Here is an 18,067-nt window from a genome sequence, read left to right as displayed (position 1 = left end):
CTCAAGCGGCAAAGAGGGCAAGGGAAAAAGCAGAGTGGAGAGGCTAACTGTAGTTGTTTCTAGTCTCAATCCAGAAAACCACAGGGTTCCTTCCTTTGTTTTTAAGCATTTCTTTTTTGTGGTTTTGATTATGTTATATCCAAGGTCAAGCTAATTCAAAACTTTGATTATTATATATTGTTACCATAATTTAAAAAGTGCTACTTCACAGAACCCTCAATCAGTTAGAGGTTTTTATTTGGCATGCTGTTTAACTCTTTCTCCCCAAAAGGATGTACAGGTAAGTGTGTAAATGCCCCTGAAGTTGACATGAAAGTAAAAGCATTCAGCGATCAATCTCAGGATGCTCTCAGGGGTGGTGGGCAAGGGCTCCAAACTCCCCTGTGGGTTTCAGAGCAGAAGCCTCAAGCAAAGAGAAAATCAAATTTTTCATTCTTATGCTTGGATGTGTTGACATTACGTAAGTCACTGAGGCCACGTGTGGAAATCTGCTTATTTGCATGTAGGTGCTTCTGCCTGTTGAGCACGGCCACACTGTGCTGTGGTAACCAAACGTAGCAGCCTCTCCTTGTTTGTTTTTGTCTGCTCCTGGCCTCGCTGACTCTCCGCTTGCCCGTACACGAGAAACACAGAAGGGTTGGTGACATTTTTTGACAGTAAAAGGATCATAAAAACTTAATAGTCCAAGTCCCTTGTTAAATAGGAAAAACATCCTATGAGTTAAAAATAACATGCGCCCCCCCCCCCCCAATTTACCAATATTTTATGCCTTCCTGTAGCCAAAAATACCTGGTTCATTAGCTGAATCTTATATTTTTATCAGAATGTTTTAGCATATTGTAACCATAGCCTTAAATTGCAGTGGCTTCTCTTGAGCTCAGGAAAAATCAGCAACTCCAGGAGTTTCTTTTTTTTTAGTAGTTCCTTTTTTAAATAGGCAAGTGGTTTCATTTCAAAGTTTGCCCCTTTTTCCCCAAACAATGAATCCCTGAATTTGTTTAATTCTCTGTTTTGTCAGGTTTCTTATAGGCAATATAAAATTTGGAAGAAGGAAGCCTCAGGAACTTTTTACCTGCAAAATACACCATTTCAGCTGGTCATTGAGTATAGACGTGATGAGACCTTGAACTTCACAGTCTCTGGAAGCAACTTCTGGACAGCCAGCCACTCTATAACTCACACTATGTAGGGGCAAAGAGAATGTAAACTTGTGGAAAACTTGAGGAAGAAAACAGTTCCATAATATCAGGACTTCTTTTCGTTTTTGGCACCTCCTGCTCACGTCCTCCCACCTGCTCCCCCACCCAGACAGGTATAATTACAAAGGGTGCTTACAATTGCTCAGCTCAGGTGGGTGAGAGATGTAATTTTCTTTTTGGAGTCTTTGGACTATGAAATTCCTATCAAGGATTTGAAACATTTTTAGCAATTAAGTGATGGTGTACTTGAACTTGCACCAGTGTAGTTTAGCTTTTATTGTATTGACATTAACAATGAAGAGAGGTTCCCCTTCTTTTACAGTAGCTTCCACACAAACTGACCCCGTGCCTCTGGGTACAAGGTAGCTTTTTACGTGGGATGTAATTTCCATATCTCATTGCTAACCTGTCTGCCTAGTGGTCTGTTAAACCTCCAATCTGGCAACGTTACCTGGCCCGAGAGTGACCACAGAGGAATGTAATCCTCTCCTACCGCAGCGTGGACGCGCACCTTCAGGGGTGATCTTCTCACCTTACCGGTCACGTGCAGTGAGATGGAGTGGCAGAGTTGCTGCGGTCTTCATCAGCCTTCCGCACTCGCTGGGCCAAGCACTACTGCCTGTCTCGACTTTCAGCCTGGAGCGTTTCACTTTCGGGGGCAAAATCCACTCGGAAATAACATTAGCAGGACCAAGGAAAACTGTCCTCTCTTCTTGAAGAAGACGTGCCCTAGGAATAACGGGTCACACTGGCTCTTGATAATTGGTGAAATGTCTTTTTTTTGGTATGTATAAATACTGTCATTCTCCCAGAATCATGCATATAATGATTAACACTTTGGATATGTTTTGTTTACTTATTTGAAGACACTATAAATTACCATCAGTCTTCTGTCTACGTGAGCTGGAGAGTAAAGTAAATCTCAATGAATTAATCAGAGAAACATACTTTATTATTTTGCCCGTGGAGAACAAATTCACCTTAGAGGGAACATTTAATTGTCTGGGATCCTGTGGAATTCAAATTAGCGTCACTTTAATGAGTTTTTTTTTTTTTTAATTGTACTGTGTTTTAGGAAACCTATGGAATTTTAACATTCAGAAGTGTAAACTACTTTAAAGGACTTGAATTTTTAAATGTTTATTATTTTTTATAAGTTGTTTTTCAAATAAAAGCATAATTTCAGAGGTGCTTTGTATATCTGCTTATTTCCTAACAGTTTCAACCTTTCTCATAGTATGGACAAAAGAAAAATAAATCTGAATTTGTATGTACAGTGCAAATGTGGCTTCTTTGTGTTCTTATTTACTTACAGCTTAGTTTTTACAGCATCATATTCCTTCATCACTGTTGCACGACTGGGTGTAGCTGGTTTTTGCACGGTGTCCCAGTTCTTGAACTGGGGCTGAGCACGTGGGATCCCAGGAACGCCGGTTCACCTGGCGTTCCAACAGGTTCGGGAGAACCTGCAGCCCGCCTCCCTCCAGGAGTGCGTTCTGGTTCCCTCGCCTCCCCTGGGGCTGGGAAGGCATGTTTTATTTTAAACCAGGTGGATTCGTACTAGTTTCTCACCTGTGTTTGCACGTTTGGAACTCATCTTGTCATGGTATTGCTTTAGGGCAGGCGTTTCCTCCCCGGCTTTATCATGTTCTCATAAGGGTGGTGGTTTCAGCAGTTGCCTGAAGCCCTTGTTGGGGTGAAGCAGCACACTGCTGGCTGAAGGGCCTGACCCCGCTGGGTAGCCTGGGAATCACCGCTGGGACTGTGTCTTTTCCAGCTGTGGGGTGAGCGGTTCTGATAAAGGCTGTGTAGCTGCTGATACTAAAATAGAGGCTGTGGGGTTGAACGTGGAGCCAGAGTTCTGAAGTTCTTCCAGCTTCTCCAACTGGGACCCCCAGCTCTGGCCCGGGGCCCTCCCACGGGTTGCCATCGAATTTTTCCCGATCGTGGTGTAGCTCCCAGACAGACAGCCCGGAGTGAGGCAGCTATGCCCTGGAAGTGGACCCTCAGTGGAGGTCCATCCTTGTTGTTTGCGATAACCTCTGGCGTGTGTTTCATTTATGGAAAGGGCTCCCCTCTCTGCATTGATGGCAGTGTTCTATTTTCAAGCATGTTGGGAAATCTGAAAGATGGTTTTGTTCCTTACAGAAACCTAATTGCAGGGAGGGCCTTGGACGAGTTCAGTGAGTGTCTAACTTTTCCTTAGCTGTAGGAGCCATTTGTGAAAGGCGGTCTCACCCAGAACCTGCATTGGCCAAGCTTTCCAAAGTGGTGCTGCTCTGGTGGGGGGTTCTGGGGCTACTGAACGGTTCCTGAGGAGCCCTGCCGGACCCCCGCCCACTCCTGTCGGGCCGTGTGGGGCTAGCCGATGAGAAGATTGCTAGGGTCTCTCAAACTACCACCTGCAAGTGTGTTTCTAAGACATCTGCAATGGGAAGTAATCCCTTTCCAGGTCACAGGTGTGGATTGTCGGCACGCTGTCTCTGACGGAGAGTAGCCACATGATCCCAACCTGTACGTAGGTGGGTTATTTAAGTCAGCAGGCTTGTACATTTAGCATCCCCCCAATATAAATGTGTAATTGGTTTGAACCAAGCAAGTATGTGCATTTTACAGTTTTTAATGTTTTTGAATTGGGAATAATGTGATTTTTAAAGACCATAAAGACTGTTAATTCCTAAATTAGAAAAAGAAGTGAAAACCAAGTGGGAACCCATGAAGATTTGCCTTTCCCGTGTTTGAGTGCCGGGGCCTGAGAACACAAATACGTGAGTAGATGACACTCCCTGTACTTGACGCTCACAGTGTGGTTAGAAGGGGGATACAGTTACGATGGAAGGGCCCCCTGACTTACTGTGGCCTTAGTACGAGAAGCAAAGGGGTGCAGCGGTTGTGCTCGGGCTGGAACCCTCCTGGTGTGCAGACAGCCACTTGGGCACCGTGTCCTCCCAGGACAGTGGGCAGGGGCGGGTCTCTGAGTATCTTCGGATAAGGGCAGCAATCCCATCACGATGGCTCCACGTTTATGGCTTAACTCACCTCCTCATGTCCATCCCCATCTCCAAATGCCATTGCTCTGGGGGTCAGGGCTTCACCACATGAATTTTAGGGGGGCACAAACATCCAGAGACCAAAATTAGGCTGCCTCCAACCAAATGTCTGGTCCTCAAACAAGGACAGCAAGCGAACGGGCCAGGGTGACACACTATCCCTGCAGTGCTGGCCCACACCGAGCTGGTTTTCTTCCTTGTTTGCCCCCATGTTCTCCCCTCAGGGCATCTAAGGCCTTTGTGCATCTCTTGAGGTGTCCAATACTCACCTTTGGATGTCGGGCTACATCGCTCCCCAGCACTGTCCCTGTTCCCTACAATTAAAACACCCATAGAAATGGGAGAAGCCTGCATGTGTCCCAGTGGGGCGGCTGGCTGTTGTTTCCATGTTAATCCTGATTAAGTCATTCTCATGTGTGAAAAACTCCATTTACTTTTAAAAATAATTTATAAGTCAAATGAATTTCTAATAGGTTAGGAGTGGGGAATATTTTTAGGGGACCTCAGTCTTACTAAGTTATTCTGCTCCCCACCCTCTGTTCTGTGAAGGCCAGGACTGTGCATTTTTGCCCTGGTATCTTGCAGCAAATGACCTGCTATCCACACCCCCACATGCCAAGCACTGTGGAGGGGCGTCCTGGCCACTCAGGTGTTTTAAGCCGACAACTGGAGGATGTAGAACAGCTGATGTGGGGCACTGAGTCATTTAATCCAGCACTGCACTGTCATTTAATCCTCACAGCAGCGCTGGTAAATGGGCCTGTGGAGGGTTGAATTTCCCAGGTAATAGTAGCAAACAGGCTTTCACCAATATGGCCCCAAGACCAGTACTGTTTTTCAAAAATTGCTCACATTGATTGTGCACATGTTAGTGCCAGGCCGATGCTAGTGCTTGGCCTGACTTGTTCCATTTACCCCTCACGCTGATCTTTGGGGCAGGTTCTAGTATAATCTGACATTCTTAGAATTGTAAACAGGGAGAAGTTCAAACAACATGGTCCTCTTATATAACTTGAATGCCGCAGAACTAGGTGTAGGGAGAAAAGTGGAAACCTGACCACGTGATGCAGGATGAGTTACCGTCAGTCATGTTTTTGAAGCATATGTCACGGTAATTTTTAGAAACTAAAGTAACCCCTGTGCTCCTCCGTATAAACCCAGTCCATAGGGTGGACGATCTGCTTGCCTGTCCTTGTTCTGGGCGCAGGCAAGGGCCAAGCCACCACTCCACTGAGGAGTGGTAGCAACTGGGCAGTCTCAGCCCTGTCAAGACATCAAGCTCTTCCCACAATCAAAGCTGCTGAGACCCCAAACCCGGCGCCTACAGGCAAGGAACTCCTGTCTGTTCATCCAAGCTTACAGAGGAATCCCCAGAGAAAAGGAGATGTGTGATGGGACCTAGCTTCAAGTGATTTCTATCAAATGGGCTGAGAGTCTGGAAAATGAGTGAGTTTGCCACACAGAGACCTGGGGCGGCCAAACACAGTCCCCTCGCAGTTCACGGGGACATGGGGATAGGCATTGGGATCTGGGGGGAAGGATCCGGCTGAGGAAAGGGGGGCCACTCTGAGCAGTTTGTGTCTTAATGGCTTTTCATAGTACGGAGGATATGATTATCAGAGTGCTAAAATTCTGTGTTGTTCTGTCAGGTGAATCTTTTAAAATTCACACGGTTGGAGAAATAATAAGTTGTAATTTAATTGGTCATTAAGACCAAATCTCTTAACCGAAGCAAGGCCATTATCCACGTAGTTCAGGCAGAAGTCCTATGTAATTTCAAGCCAGTGGAGACTTTTCCTCATTGTACTTTAGAAACAACTTCCCCCCCGGGCCCGAAGGGCCATGAAAATTAGAATGATTTAACTAGAAGGCCTCTTAATGGTGTTTTCCCCAGTCGGGGTATATTATTATGTATTTGTCTAATGCACAGCATGTTCCAGGGCTGTGGCTAACAGGGAAAAACATTTTTATGTATCTTAGATTCAGATACTGAACAAAAATAAAGTAACTCAGTCGAGGACCTCAGCTTTAAAACAGATCTAGTCTAATGAGGCTCCCTCTAAGGACGATATGAAAGTGCTTAGGCAGTGGGTCAGAATATCGCGGCAATCTTTCCAAGGTGTTTCGTTGAAATTTCATCAGAGCGTTCAGTTTTCCCACAATGCGTGTCTTAACGCTGAAAGTGTCCCAATAGAGAGGTAGGAGAATGACTTTCATTCAATCACTTTATTTTCAGGACAACATAAGGTATTTCTAAAAGCCTTTTGAAAATAAATATTTTAATAAATATAACATAAATAAATATAACTTAGCTCACATGCCTTCATGAACACAAAATTATATAAATAAATAATTTAAAATAAATTATGCTTGAGTGTTTCAACAAACACTTTGATATAGAAATAGCTTATAAATTCTTGCTCTTCTATTAAATAAAAACACACATTCAGTGTAGAAAATTTCTCTCCTTAGCAATTTGCTCATGAAAACTTTGAAATAACTTATCCATAGTAAATGTGAAATACACAGAATAGAATTGAATCATTTAAATACAGTAGTCAAATGTTCAACTTTTGGGTGGTGACGCATGTAAACAACATGAAAATTACTAGCTTAAGTAGGACCAGGTGAAGGACCACCTCCCTCACATCCTGTAAATATTTCTTTGGTTTGAATTTTATGAAAATGACTTTAAGGCTGGGAGAGATCTGAGCTTTTTAGGAAGAGCTCAGATAGCTCATCACCCTGTCAATGGTCACTGCACGGTTTCTGAAAGCATGAAGGAGGACGCAGAGCTGGATTTTTGTCTTGTAAAAATCCAGTTCTCCTAGGGAGGGCTTGGGTGGCACCGTCTCACTGTTGGACTTCAGGACCTAGGAGAACAAATAATGAGCATGACATCTATGGGATTCCAAAATTAGACACCTGCCCATACAAACGGGGGAAGCCAACACGTGTCTCAGAGCCTGCAGCCCACCCCCTCATTACATCTCCTAGACCAGCCGGGTCTCCTCCCAGCCAGATGGCCAGGCAGAACCGGAGAGGAGAAATTCTCATTATCCAAGCACGTGGATCTTCAGTGAGCTCTGAAGAGACCCTTAAAGCTGTTTAGAAAATCATCAGTAGAAGCTGCATTTTAGAAAGGAACAATTCCGTTAAGATGACATCTGCTGCAATTCGTAATTAATTCTTAAGTGTTACATTAGGAAGCTTAGTCCTTTTTAGAACAGGGAGGTGATGGATTACTATTGATCAAAACTCTATCAAAAACAGACCTGTTTACTACAGAAACTCATTTGTGTCAGATAAACAAACCTGGCCACGGACCTCCCAGTTTTAGCCCTTTGATTTGCTGATTCAGCGCAAGACCTTATATTTGCACAGTGATTGGTGATTCCACTTGTTTCTCTCAAAAAGCGTAGAAGAAAGGTAGGGTGAGCAAAGCCCTCCCATTGCACAGAGGGAAAACTGAGGCACAGAGGAGCCAATGGCTTGGGCATAGTTGTCAGATTACTGGTATGATTGATTCCAGTGCCCAAATCGCCTGACTCTGTCCTGAAAATGAAATCATCACCTACAATTCTGCAGGTGGTAACATTCTTGGATACTTGTATGTCGTACAGTGCTTTTCAGACAAGTAATGTAGCAAAAGAAAAGACAGAAAGAAAAAATATTCCTCTTTAGACAATGATTTCTGACACCATATTTTTATCCTGTGCCCTGGTCACCAAAGCAATCACACCCGCTCTTTCTTCTGTGAATATTTCTATGTTTTGTATTGACATCATGTGCCACGATGATTAAGAAATTACAAAGCGAGTTCTTGACTCTGAATAACATTGTGGATCTCCCCAGGTGATAGGTCATTCTTTACTTCATTCACATTTTGGTTCCGAGTGGCTCCTACCCAGGCACTCGCCCTGCTTATTTACTCCAGCACTATTTACAGGTGCGCATGCTGGCCCCTCACATGCACAGCTTGGAGCCTTTAGAAGTGAGCAAGATGTGTCGTGGATCCCTTTGATGGGGTAACTTAAATCCTGACTCTGCCACATACAAGCTGTATGACCTTGGACAGGTGGCTAACTCTCTGAGCTTTGCTTTCCTCCTTGGTGCAGACCCCATCGGGTTGCTGTGGGGACCATGGGAGAAAATGAATGTATGAAAAGATTTGCAGAGAGCCTGGCGCATACCACTTGGTCAACAAATGGGTGGCTGCTTTTCTTAACGTGACCTGCTCTTTCTCTAGAGGACACACTCAAGGCTATAGCTCTTCAGGGGGGACGTCAGACCTCTCCCCATACAGAAAGAGCTGATGGTATACCTCTTCATCAGGGCCCCCGGCTGGCTGTCTTGGCATGAAGAAGGTGCTCTCGCTGATAGGATGAAGGCCTTACCTGCATCAGCTCATCAATAGCTGCCAGCATGTTTGGATCCAGAGTGATCTGCCTCTTAGGATCCATCAACAGCTTTGCACTGATAGCCTTGAACTCCACTTGGTACATCTTCAGGTCTTCATAGATACTACTAAGGCACAGGGTCTGGGTGATATGACAAATGGGGGAAAATCGATGGAGATGGTCCAGAGATGTTTTCCTCCCCCTCGCCTTCCCCCTGCACTTGAGGAAAGACTTTGGTGTCTTACCATCATAAAAGAGGCCTTTCTGGAGGCCAGGCAGGTCCCATTCTAGAAGAGAAAAATGATCAGACATCAATGACATAAAATTCGTAAAATGGGCAGAAACCTTTAATTTTCTGACTTACAGTTGTGAAAGAGATCTCTCTGGAAACCAGGCAACTCTCATCCTAGAGAAAAAAAAAAATCACACAGCAAAGATATTAATTCTTAATATAAAATTTTGTGACTTTTCTTCTCAAACATCTGTTTTTTTATTGTGGTTAAAAAATAACAAAATTTACCATCTTAACTATTTCTAAGTGTACAGTTCAGTGGTACACATATTGACATTGTGAAAACCCCTGTTTTTACATATGTTTTTCAACCTAATTTTGAAGTGGGACCTGGTAAAGTTTCATGATGGTAGAGACCAGAAACATGCACATTTTAGTAAGAAGAGGAGGTTTGATACACAGCTTTCACTTGCATCACGTGCTATGGGAGGAACGTCATCCGTACCGTGGTTAATTCTTGGGGTAAGCAGGCCTCTACTGTGCTCGTTTTATCTTTTGTGATATCTTTATGATCGACCTCTTCAGAACTGCAGGAGTAAAATTCTAGAGTTTGCATGGCCTGTAAAAAACATGAGGAGAAACCCAGTTTATATTAATAAAGTACCTGGCTCCCCACACCCTGAGGTGCCAGCAAAGCCAGAATTGGCTGCCCTTGACCTCTATTCCTTTGACCTGTAGGAAATTCAGGCTCTTCAGAAGACAAAAGGGAAGAGGTCCTTTATACCTTCTCTTTCTCCCTCGTTTCCCTTTGCTTTTAGGACCTGTTTCCCTGGATGACAAGTCTTCCCATTGTGTAAACACTGTAAATCATTTCAACAGGCTGGGCTAATCAGCATCTACACCACACTGTGATACTTGCTTCTGGTGAAAATGTTTTTTTTCTTTTGCCAAAGTGCCTGTGTTTTAGGAATATCTTTTTCAATTATAATTTTTAAAGACGAACCGTTAAGGTCACGACTTGATGGCTGTAACAAACATGCAACCCTCAAGACAAGTTGAGATTTAATTTGTGGTGCACACAGATATCATCTGACAAGCACCTTGGGTAACACCTTATGAAATGTATCATAAGGAGTTGGTGACTTCTGGATTGAAGATCGAGATCATTTTCTCACTCAGCAAGCCTGATGTGGGCCAGGCACTGAGCTGGGTACTAAGTTAGGAACATGACAAAGGGGAAGACTATGTTATGTCCCCCAGGATTCCAAGTTCATCTGCGGAGACAGGCAGGTGTCTGAATGACTAGGAGACAGGTCAGCAGGTGAGAAGTCTGAGGAAGGTATGAAGGTTCTGAGGAGGGGGTGGAAAGGGAAGGAAAGGCTTCACCAGGGGTCGGACATCAGCGACAGGAGGATTAGAATGTCGGCTGGCAGAGGAGGGCGACTTTCAGGCAGAGGCAACTGCGTGAGCCATGAGTCAAGGCTTGAGAGTGCAGAACATGTTTGCAAACAGGTAGTAAAATCCCCGTCTGTGCTGGGTAGAATAACACCCCTGATACACAGCGCCAGATAGATCCGCTTTGTAATGCCTGGAACCTGAGAATACGTCACTTTACATGGCAAAGGGGAATTAAGGTTGCAGGTGAAATTACAGTTGTTAATCAGCTGTCCTTAAAATACAGAGATTATCTTGGATTATCTGGGTGGGCCCAATGTAATCACTGGGTCCTTTTTAAGTGAAAGAAGGAGGCAGAAGAGTCAAGGTCAGAGTCATGGAGCCTGAGAGTGACTCAGCTGGCCGTTGCTGGCTTTGAAAATGGAAGGGGGCCACATACCACGGGATGTGGGCAGCCTCTAGACACTGGAAAAGGCAAGCAGACTGAGTCTCCCTGGTCTCCCGAAAGGGATACAGCTCTGCTGACACCTTGATTTTAACCCAGTGGGACCTATTTTAGACTTCTGGCCTCCAGGGCTATAAGATAATAAATCTGTGTTGTTTAAAGCCACCAACTATTGGGTGACTGGTTACGGCAGCGATAGAAAGGGAATACACAGTTCCTGCAGGTGTTCGAGCAGACCTGGGCAGCCACTGGACCGAGCAGGTTGTAGAAAGTTAGGTTTGGAAACACGCACTCACTGTCACAGTTCTTCAGATTTTTGCACCAGAAGATGGAAATTTGGATTTTTTTGTGAAAGGTCCACTTTTGCAATGGCACCAAACTAAAAAATCAATGTAAAATATAAAAGACATGGGCCAATCTCTGCAAATCTGGGTGCTGGATGTGGCCCCTGAACACCATGCATTTGTCACCTGTTTTCTGCAGTAGCCAGCTATTTGTTTTGGCAAATTTGACACAAGAATGACCTAAAACCCAGCAGATTGAGTCCTGCAATCCCTTGACCGTAAGTGCTACATCTGGGAGAAAACGAGTCAGCTTTCTCATATAACGCCTCTATTTAAGTGGCAGTGCCTACATTTTATCCATATTGACCCTTTCTTCAGGAATCAACGCACGGATCTCTGCAGCTTTCCTTCGGTGAGCCACCCTTTTAATGAAGATTGATTGAACTGTAAGGAGCAATAGGCAGCACATGATGGAAGATAAAGGGGAAAAAAGTTCTTTAAGAAGGCCTTGTAGCATTGAGTTTATTTTAAGGTACTCATAAAACAACAAGCTAAAAATATTCAAGATTTACTAGACATCTTTGAAAACATCAGTCTTTGGCCACTGCAGCAAAAGCATTAGCTGCTGCAGCACTTTGAAAGGGAAAAAATATTTTTGTTTGCATTAAAATACAAAGCCTAAAAAACGAACGAAACTGGATAACTCTCTCGCTGGAAAATGAAGGCTGGACGTGCTCTGTCACAGGCTCTCTGAAATGCGCTGCTCTGACTGTGGCCTGGGTCGCCAGACTGGAAGCTGGTGAGCAGCGTGAGGGGCAAGTCTAATTCGCCTCTGTAGTCCCCAGAGCACAGAGGCTGCAGTGGTTTCCTGGATTGATAAGTGTGTCAGAGAAAGCGTGTGGGCCTGACACAACTCCATCTCTGATGGAGGCTACAGAGAACAAGGTAAATACCCACTTTCCTCTGTGTAGACAGCCCAAAGGAATGCCATCATGATTTATCATCACTCGTACTTTCTCTGGAGACAATTTCATTGAGTCTCTTTGGCTAATAGCTAGGCCATTTATACAGTTCCCTCTTCCTCTCTTGATAGCTCCTGATAAACTTCCACAATTTCCCTGCGGTCCCTTCAGGTGACCTCAAAGAAGCCCCTTCCCTAGAGAGGCTGCAAAGTGGGAACAAGGACACTGACAAGCTCACCTTGTGCAGAGTGCTGCTGACAGCCTCCAGCAGGTTCTGGGCGTGACTGAGGCACTGGGACGGTTCTGGGCCTGCTGGGGTGGTGGGGAGGTTCCTGGCCAAACTGAGGTGGTGTAGGAGGACCAGGGTGGCCACAAGGAGGAGGCCTGGAAGGGAATGGAGGGGCTGGCTGAGGTTGTCCACCTGATTAGGCCTGCCTCTCCCTGCCATCTGCTCTGGTTATCTCCACCCATCTATCTACCTCCTCTGGGCTCAACCTCCCTCCACCCTTTTAGAATCTTCCTTAAACACCTGAGAGAGATGAATCACCTTCTTGGAAGGCAGTGTCTATTCTATGGGTAGAAACCAACTCGCGGCAAGGAACCCCTAACGATCTCAGACAAGGCTGTTGAACTCAAAACACAGCCGGAAAAAGTCTCCACTTCACCAGTGGGAAACTGAGACCAGGTGGTGAAGTGACTGTCCCAGACTCAGACCCCGTGTTTTGGAAAGACGGGGGTGACTACACCTCATTTTGAAGTCAGCTGGGATCTGGCCTTAACTTAGAGCTGTAGCTGAGGGACCCTGCGCCAGAATCCACTCCATGGGGCCTCAGTTTCTCACTTGTGAAGTGGGCATAATGAAACTACTCGGCTCAAGGGAATGTTTCAAGAACAAAAGAGACAATGTCCTCTGTAGAGCACGGAAAGCGCAATTGCCGTATTTTGCCGTGTATCATGCGCAACCGCGGTTTTGTAGGTGCGCGTGATACACGGGCGTTTCTAGCCCCAAACAACATTCCTTATTATACTCATAGTATGTAATCATTATACCCATGTATAATGCGCATCCTTATTTTCCCCTGAAAAATTTGGGCAAAAAGGTGGGCATTATACAAGACAAAACACTAAGTCTCCCGCCCCCCTCCCTTCTTTCTCCTTTGCTAGAAACTGCTAATCATTTTCAGCCTTCCCTTAGCTGTACCAAGTTTCTGCCTTCTCTTCTCCGTTTGCTGCCGCTCCCCACCCGAGCCCCGAGCCCCGAGCCCCGAGCCCCGAGCCCCGAGCCCCGAGCCGCGGCTGCCGGGTTACTCACTGCGTGGTGGGCGCATGCTGAGCGGGCACTGCGTGGACACGGAGCTAGCAGCTGGACGCAAACTGCTGGACGCAGCAGGTGAGGGCGGTGGTTGGAAAGCCGACCCAGAGGGTCACATTTTTATAATTGCCCGGAGGCGCGGCAGGACTTTCCCCGGACTCTGGTCTGTTGCTTTCTTTCTCTCTCTGTCTCTCTCTACATCAGCTTTTCGGTGACACGTGGAGTTCGGGCTGCGGGGCTGGCTGCGCTTTCGGCTTAACTCCCCCGGTGCCATTCGGGACGGCCCCGCCGCCTCCAGCCTGGCCCAAAGCGAAAGCGAAATTAGCGCAGAATCGCCGCACAGGGCCCCCGGGCACGCCCGCCCGGGTGTCTGCCCCTTCAGGCCGGACCTCACTTGCGCGGGGCTCCGAACCTCCACTTCCTAGCCCTCACCAGCCTCCCTGCAGGGCCCCCTGCCGACGGAGCGCCTAGTAGTGCCGCCCACTTCCCATCTAGCATATCCAGGATGTGCCCTGATCGGAGACCTCCCTAATTCTGGATGGAGGTGGGCAATTTATTTATTCGTTAGTTCGTTAGTTCGTTCATCCATCCGTCCATCCCTTCATCCACCCATTCACATGGTCTAAATGTGAGAAGCAGATACTGTGCCAGGTGCAGGACACCCAGTGCTGAATAGGTCCCTTTGGGGTACTCCCACACCAGATCTGACTCAATGTGTTTTGCTCAAGGGTACTACCTTAAACATGAAAAGGGATAAAAGGGTAACTACTGTCTCTGAGAATACAGTTTCTTCCAGAGCCCAGGAGAGAATCATGACAATTTAGTGGGTGGGTGCACAGGGTCCTGAGAGGAGAAGCCCAGAGAGAGGGCACCTCGGCTGGAGCAGTGGGGATGAAGAAGGAGCAAAGGCTTCTGGGAGCAGAGGCCCTCCACCTGAGTGCTGAAGGGTGCTTAGGCATGAGACCGCTTCCAGTGAGATGGGATGCAGGTCCTAGGTAGGGGGAGCAGGGGCCAGAAGCACTGTCAGGGAGGGTAGAGGGAAGCAGCTCTCTAGGGGTCCTGCTGCTCGGGTGTGAGATCCGGCAGGAAGACGGGGCTGCGCGCTGAGGGTGGTGGATGCTGTGCTAAGGCGTGTATATTCTGCTGAGAGTGGTGGGGAGCCTTCTAGAGTTTCAGGCAGGAGATATGGTTTCATTGGCATGATGCCAAGATTTCTTCAGCAGCGTGTGGGATGGATCCCAAGGGTCAGGAGTGGAGCAGAGGGAGCAGTTGGAGGGCGTGGCCAAAGCCTGGTTCAGAATGGAGAACAGAGGGTGGGCAGGAGGGATTCTCAGGACAGGGATACGCCAAGGCTTGGTAACTCCTCAGGTGCGAGAGACAGACAGGCCCTGAGAAGAGGTCAATGGAGGTTGCTCCAGTTCCTATACAGGGGTTACTGTAACAGCGGAGTGAGTTTGGAGGAGACAGTGAGAAGTTCCAGTTTGGACGTGCTGGGTTTGAGGTTCCTGTGGGACTTTTCAGTTCATTCATTTCTACCACAACTATTAGTCACCTTGGGTGTCTATGAAAGGGAGGGGTGTGTTTGGTTACCCACTCAAAGCTTCTGAGGGATCATACTGCACTAAGGCCCCAGGACTTCACTATGGAGCTGCTTGTGTCCACCTTTGTGCAGATTCACCGATCTTGCACAGGGAGAAGCCATCTGGAACACAGGGGGGAAGAGTGGATGCTTCTTCTTCCTCTCCTCCGAGTCCTTACCGATGTCAGCCCTGAGGTGCCACCATGAACACTTGGCTGGGCCAGCCTCTCCTGAAGATGGGGTGATGAAGCCAATTACGAGGAGGCTGTATCAGCCCCTGGTTGGATTCCCGCCCTCTCAGTTGGCATTAGCCCCCCTAGACAGCTCCGTTGCTCAAAGATGATGAGGCACCCACCTTAGGGACTTTTAGATGTGTGTAAATGAGAGCAACCGTTGATCACCAAGGCTCCTTCCAATGCTACTATCTCTGTATTCCCCCAGGGGGACAGAGACCAATGGGTTGTCAGAAACAATTAGGTCCAGCAGATTGTGTGAAGCACATGACAGGTGCAGAGCTGTGTTGTTGCCATAGGGTTGTAGGTGGGAATGAAATGTACTTAAAGTCAGAATGAAGTCGCGTTTATCACAACTGAGCTTTTCTCCCCCTGGAAGGGGGTCTCCTATGGAAAAGTAATTTCTGTGGCATAAATAAGTGCAGGCCTCGGCTCAGAATGTATTCGTAGCCACCATACGCAGTTTATAACCTATGCTTCTGTGAGACCGTTCTCTGATGTGCTGCGCATACTGTAGCCAAGAGAAAGTGAGAAACTTCCTCTGGGGTAACATTACTTTCCCACAAGAGGCACTGACCCGCGATCACTACTACTACGTAGTGCCTGGCATTGTACTGGAAGTCTTGGCCAGCGCTGTAAGGAAAGAAAAAGAAATGAGAGCTTTATAAATTGGAAAAAGCAAAATTGTCATTGTTTACCATTGACGTACAGAAAAGCAACAGAAACAATAGAGCAAATAGTAGAACTAATAAAAGAATTCAGCAGCTTCATTGGATACAAAGATTAGCTTACAAGAGTCAGCCAAGTTCTCCACACCTGCAACAACCAATTAGAAAAATAATATAATAAAGTATACTATAATAGCATAATAGTATAGTATAGTAGTATAACAACCAATAATAAAAATAGTATGCCAGATAATAAATAAATAAATAATAAAAAGACGATACTACTCACAGTAGCAGCCAGACTATATAAAGTAACTGCCTGTAGATAGAGAGGCGGTACAGTGGCTGAGTCAGGACTGTAAGTTATTTGAATCCAGGCTCTGTTGTGTTGTTACTATGTGTTCTTGGACAAGTTACTTATCTCTCTGGGTTCAGTTTCCTCATCTGGGAAATAATGATAATAAAAGCACCCATATTTTGGGTTGTTGTGTTTATTACATGAGTTAGTGTAAGTATAGAATAGTCTTTGTAGAAAAAATTTAAAAGCCTAATCAAGGACATAGAGTGATTTAATTGAAATGGAAATGCATTCCATACCCTTGTGTGAAAGATCTTAATATATAAATAGCTTAATATATAGTCTCCTTTATGTAATTTACATATTCAAGGTAATCCCAATACAAATTACAAATACATTTTCTGAGGAACTTAATAATAAACCTACTCTAAAATATATATGAATAAAAGCCTATGGATAGCTAAGCTAAAGTAAAGGAATCATAAATATGTGTAAGTAGTAGTTCCATATATAAAGACATGGTTCAAAGCAATAGTCATCGAATTAGTGTTTGACAGAAGAACAGCCAACTGATTTATTGAAACAAAACAGAGACATAGAACGGGCTCATAGGCATGGGTACGTAGTAAGAGATACAAATGGCCTCTAGATTAATGAGGGGAGCATGGGTTATGTAGTGGGAAGTGCTCACTGTGTGGTGAAAAGTAAAACTGGACTCCAGCCTGAACAAAATACAGAGGTGAAGCTGTTTGGAAGCGGAGTAAAGACTAAGTGTGAAAAGTAAAATTATTACAGTAGTAGAAGAAAGTATAGGAGACTATTTTGTCACTTAAGAGTGGGAAAGATTTTCTAAAAAACATCAAAGCATCAACCCATAAGGCAAAATACTGATACATTTGATTACACAAAAATTAAGAATTTCTGTAGTATGATTTCCTGTTAACCATGGGCAAAGTTAACAGACAGCTGACAGATTAGGAGAAAATATTTTGCAATGTCTAAAACCAATAGGGAAGTATACAAGGAACTCCTGTAAGTCAGAAAGAAAGAGACAGAAATCCCAGTGAAAATGGGCAAAGCTCATGAACAGACGATTTTCAGAGAGGAAACCCCAAAGGCTAACCAGCATCACGAGATGTTCAGATATATTATAATCAGGAAAATGCAAATGAAAACAAGAATGAGATATCATTTTATGACTATCAGATGGCAAAAGTGAGTACATGGATACTGACAAGTGTGGGTAGAAATGCAGGATTCCAGGACCCTTTATCTAACGCAAGGAGACTGCAGCAACTGTGTTGGAAGGCATTCTGGCATGGCTGGTTCAGATTAAGTGTACGCACACCTGATGACCCAGTGTTCTACCTCGGGTATATTCCCCAAAGCGATTCCTATACAGACTCCTGAGGAGACATGTGGGAGGATGTTCACTAAGTCATTGTTTGTAGTGGAGGGGAGCTGGAGGCAGTGTAGTTGCCCACCACTGTGGGAGTGAGTAAAGAAAATGTAGGACTTTCTCTCAGCCATGGACAGAGGTAACGGACAGCTGGCAGAGTAGGAAAGACGTTCTGTGATGTCTAAAACCATTTCATGGAGTTTTCTGCAGCAGTTATAAGTGATGGCCTGGATGCATTGTAATGGCAGCAGCATGGATGGATCGTAAAAACATGATACTGGATACAAAGATAAAGGCAAAAACAGAATAAGAGCTGTATACAATACGAGAGGTAGATAATGAAACCTCTTGGACTCAGATGGTTTAGAATTTAAAAAATTTGGATTTTAGAAAGGGAAGAGGAAGCATCTCACGATTGAACACAGTATTTCTGTAGCCAAATGTAGGAATGGATACATTAAGTGGATAAAAAATACAAGTGACCTTTTGTTCTTTGCATTAGATTTTGCTGCTGAATTTAAGAAAAAACTTTTGGTGTCCAGAGCTTTGTATGTTTCAGATTGTGACTGCTCGTGAACCTCTATTTACTTAAATAAGAAGATGCACTCAAA

At 45.3% G+C, this 18,067-nt stretch overlaps 2 protein-coding genes across 2 annotated transcripts in view; one reads left to right on the top strand and one right to left on the bottom strand.

Moving 5' to 3' along the window:
• LOC112307053 (nacht, lrr and pyd domains-containing protein 1b-like) overlaps window positions 1-2,386 on the top strand; it is a 39,224-nt gene extending 36,838 nt beyond the window's left edge. Inside the window, exon 19 of the mRNA XM_071220522.1 lies at window positions 1,019-2,386. Within this exon, the coding sequence (XP_071076623.1) occupies window positions 1,019-1,029 (11 nt within the window). The 3' untranslated portion in view covers window positions 1,030-2,386. The remainder of the gene's footprint in view (window positions 1-1,018) is intronic.
• Window positions 2,387-6,520: 4,134 nt separating this feature from the next.
• Window positions 6,521-13,682, bottom strand: IL12A (interleukin 12A). Its single transcript, XM_024560294.3, has 7 exons — window positions 13,280-13,682; window positions 12,206-12,351; window positions 9,387-9,500; window positions 9,014-9,055; window positions 8,895-8,936; window positions 8,647-8,790; window positions 6,521-7,122 (listed from the first exon to the last, which is right to left on the bottom strand). The coding sequence occupies exons 1-7, from the start codon at window positions 13,293-13,295 to the stop codon at window positions 6,967-6,969; spliced, it is 660 nt and encodes a 219-aa protein (XP_024416062.2). The 5' UTR covers window positions 13,296-13,682; the 3' UTR covers window positions 6,521-6,966.
• Between the last annotated feature and the right edge of the window lie 4,385 nt (window positions 13,683-18,067).

Source organism: Desmodus rotundus, chromosome 2 (genome assembly GCF_022682495.2).
Source record: "Desmodus rotundus isolate HL8 chromosome 2, HLdesRot8A.1, whole genome shotgun sequence".
Taxonomy (NCBI): domain Eukaryota; kingdom Metazoa; phylum Chordata; class Mammalia; order Chiroptera; family Phyllostomidae; genus Desmodus; species Desmodus rotundus.
The sequence above is the reverse complement of the archived record's forward strand: the minus strand, read 5'-3'. Positions and strand labels throughout refer to the sequence as shown.

Coding starts and splice junctions, on each gene's coding strand:
- IL12A (XM_024560294.3), bottom strand. Junction 9,501..12,205: donor TCAGCAGCACTCTGCACAAG/GTGAGCTTGTCA, acceptor TGTTTTTTACAG/GCCATGCAAACTCTAGAATT. Junction 9,056..9,386: donor TACCCCAAGAATTAACCACG/GTACGGATGACG, acceptor TTTTTTCTCTAG/GATGAGAGTTGCCTGGTTTC.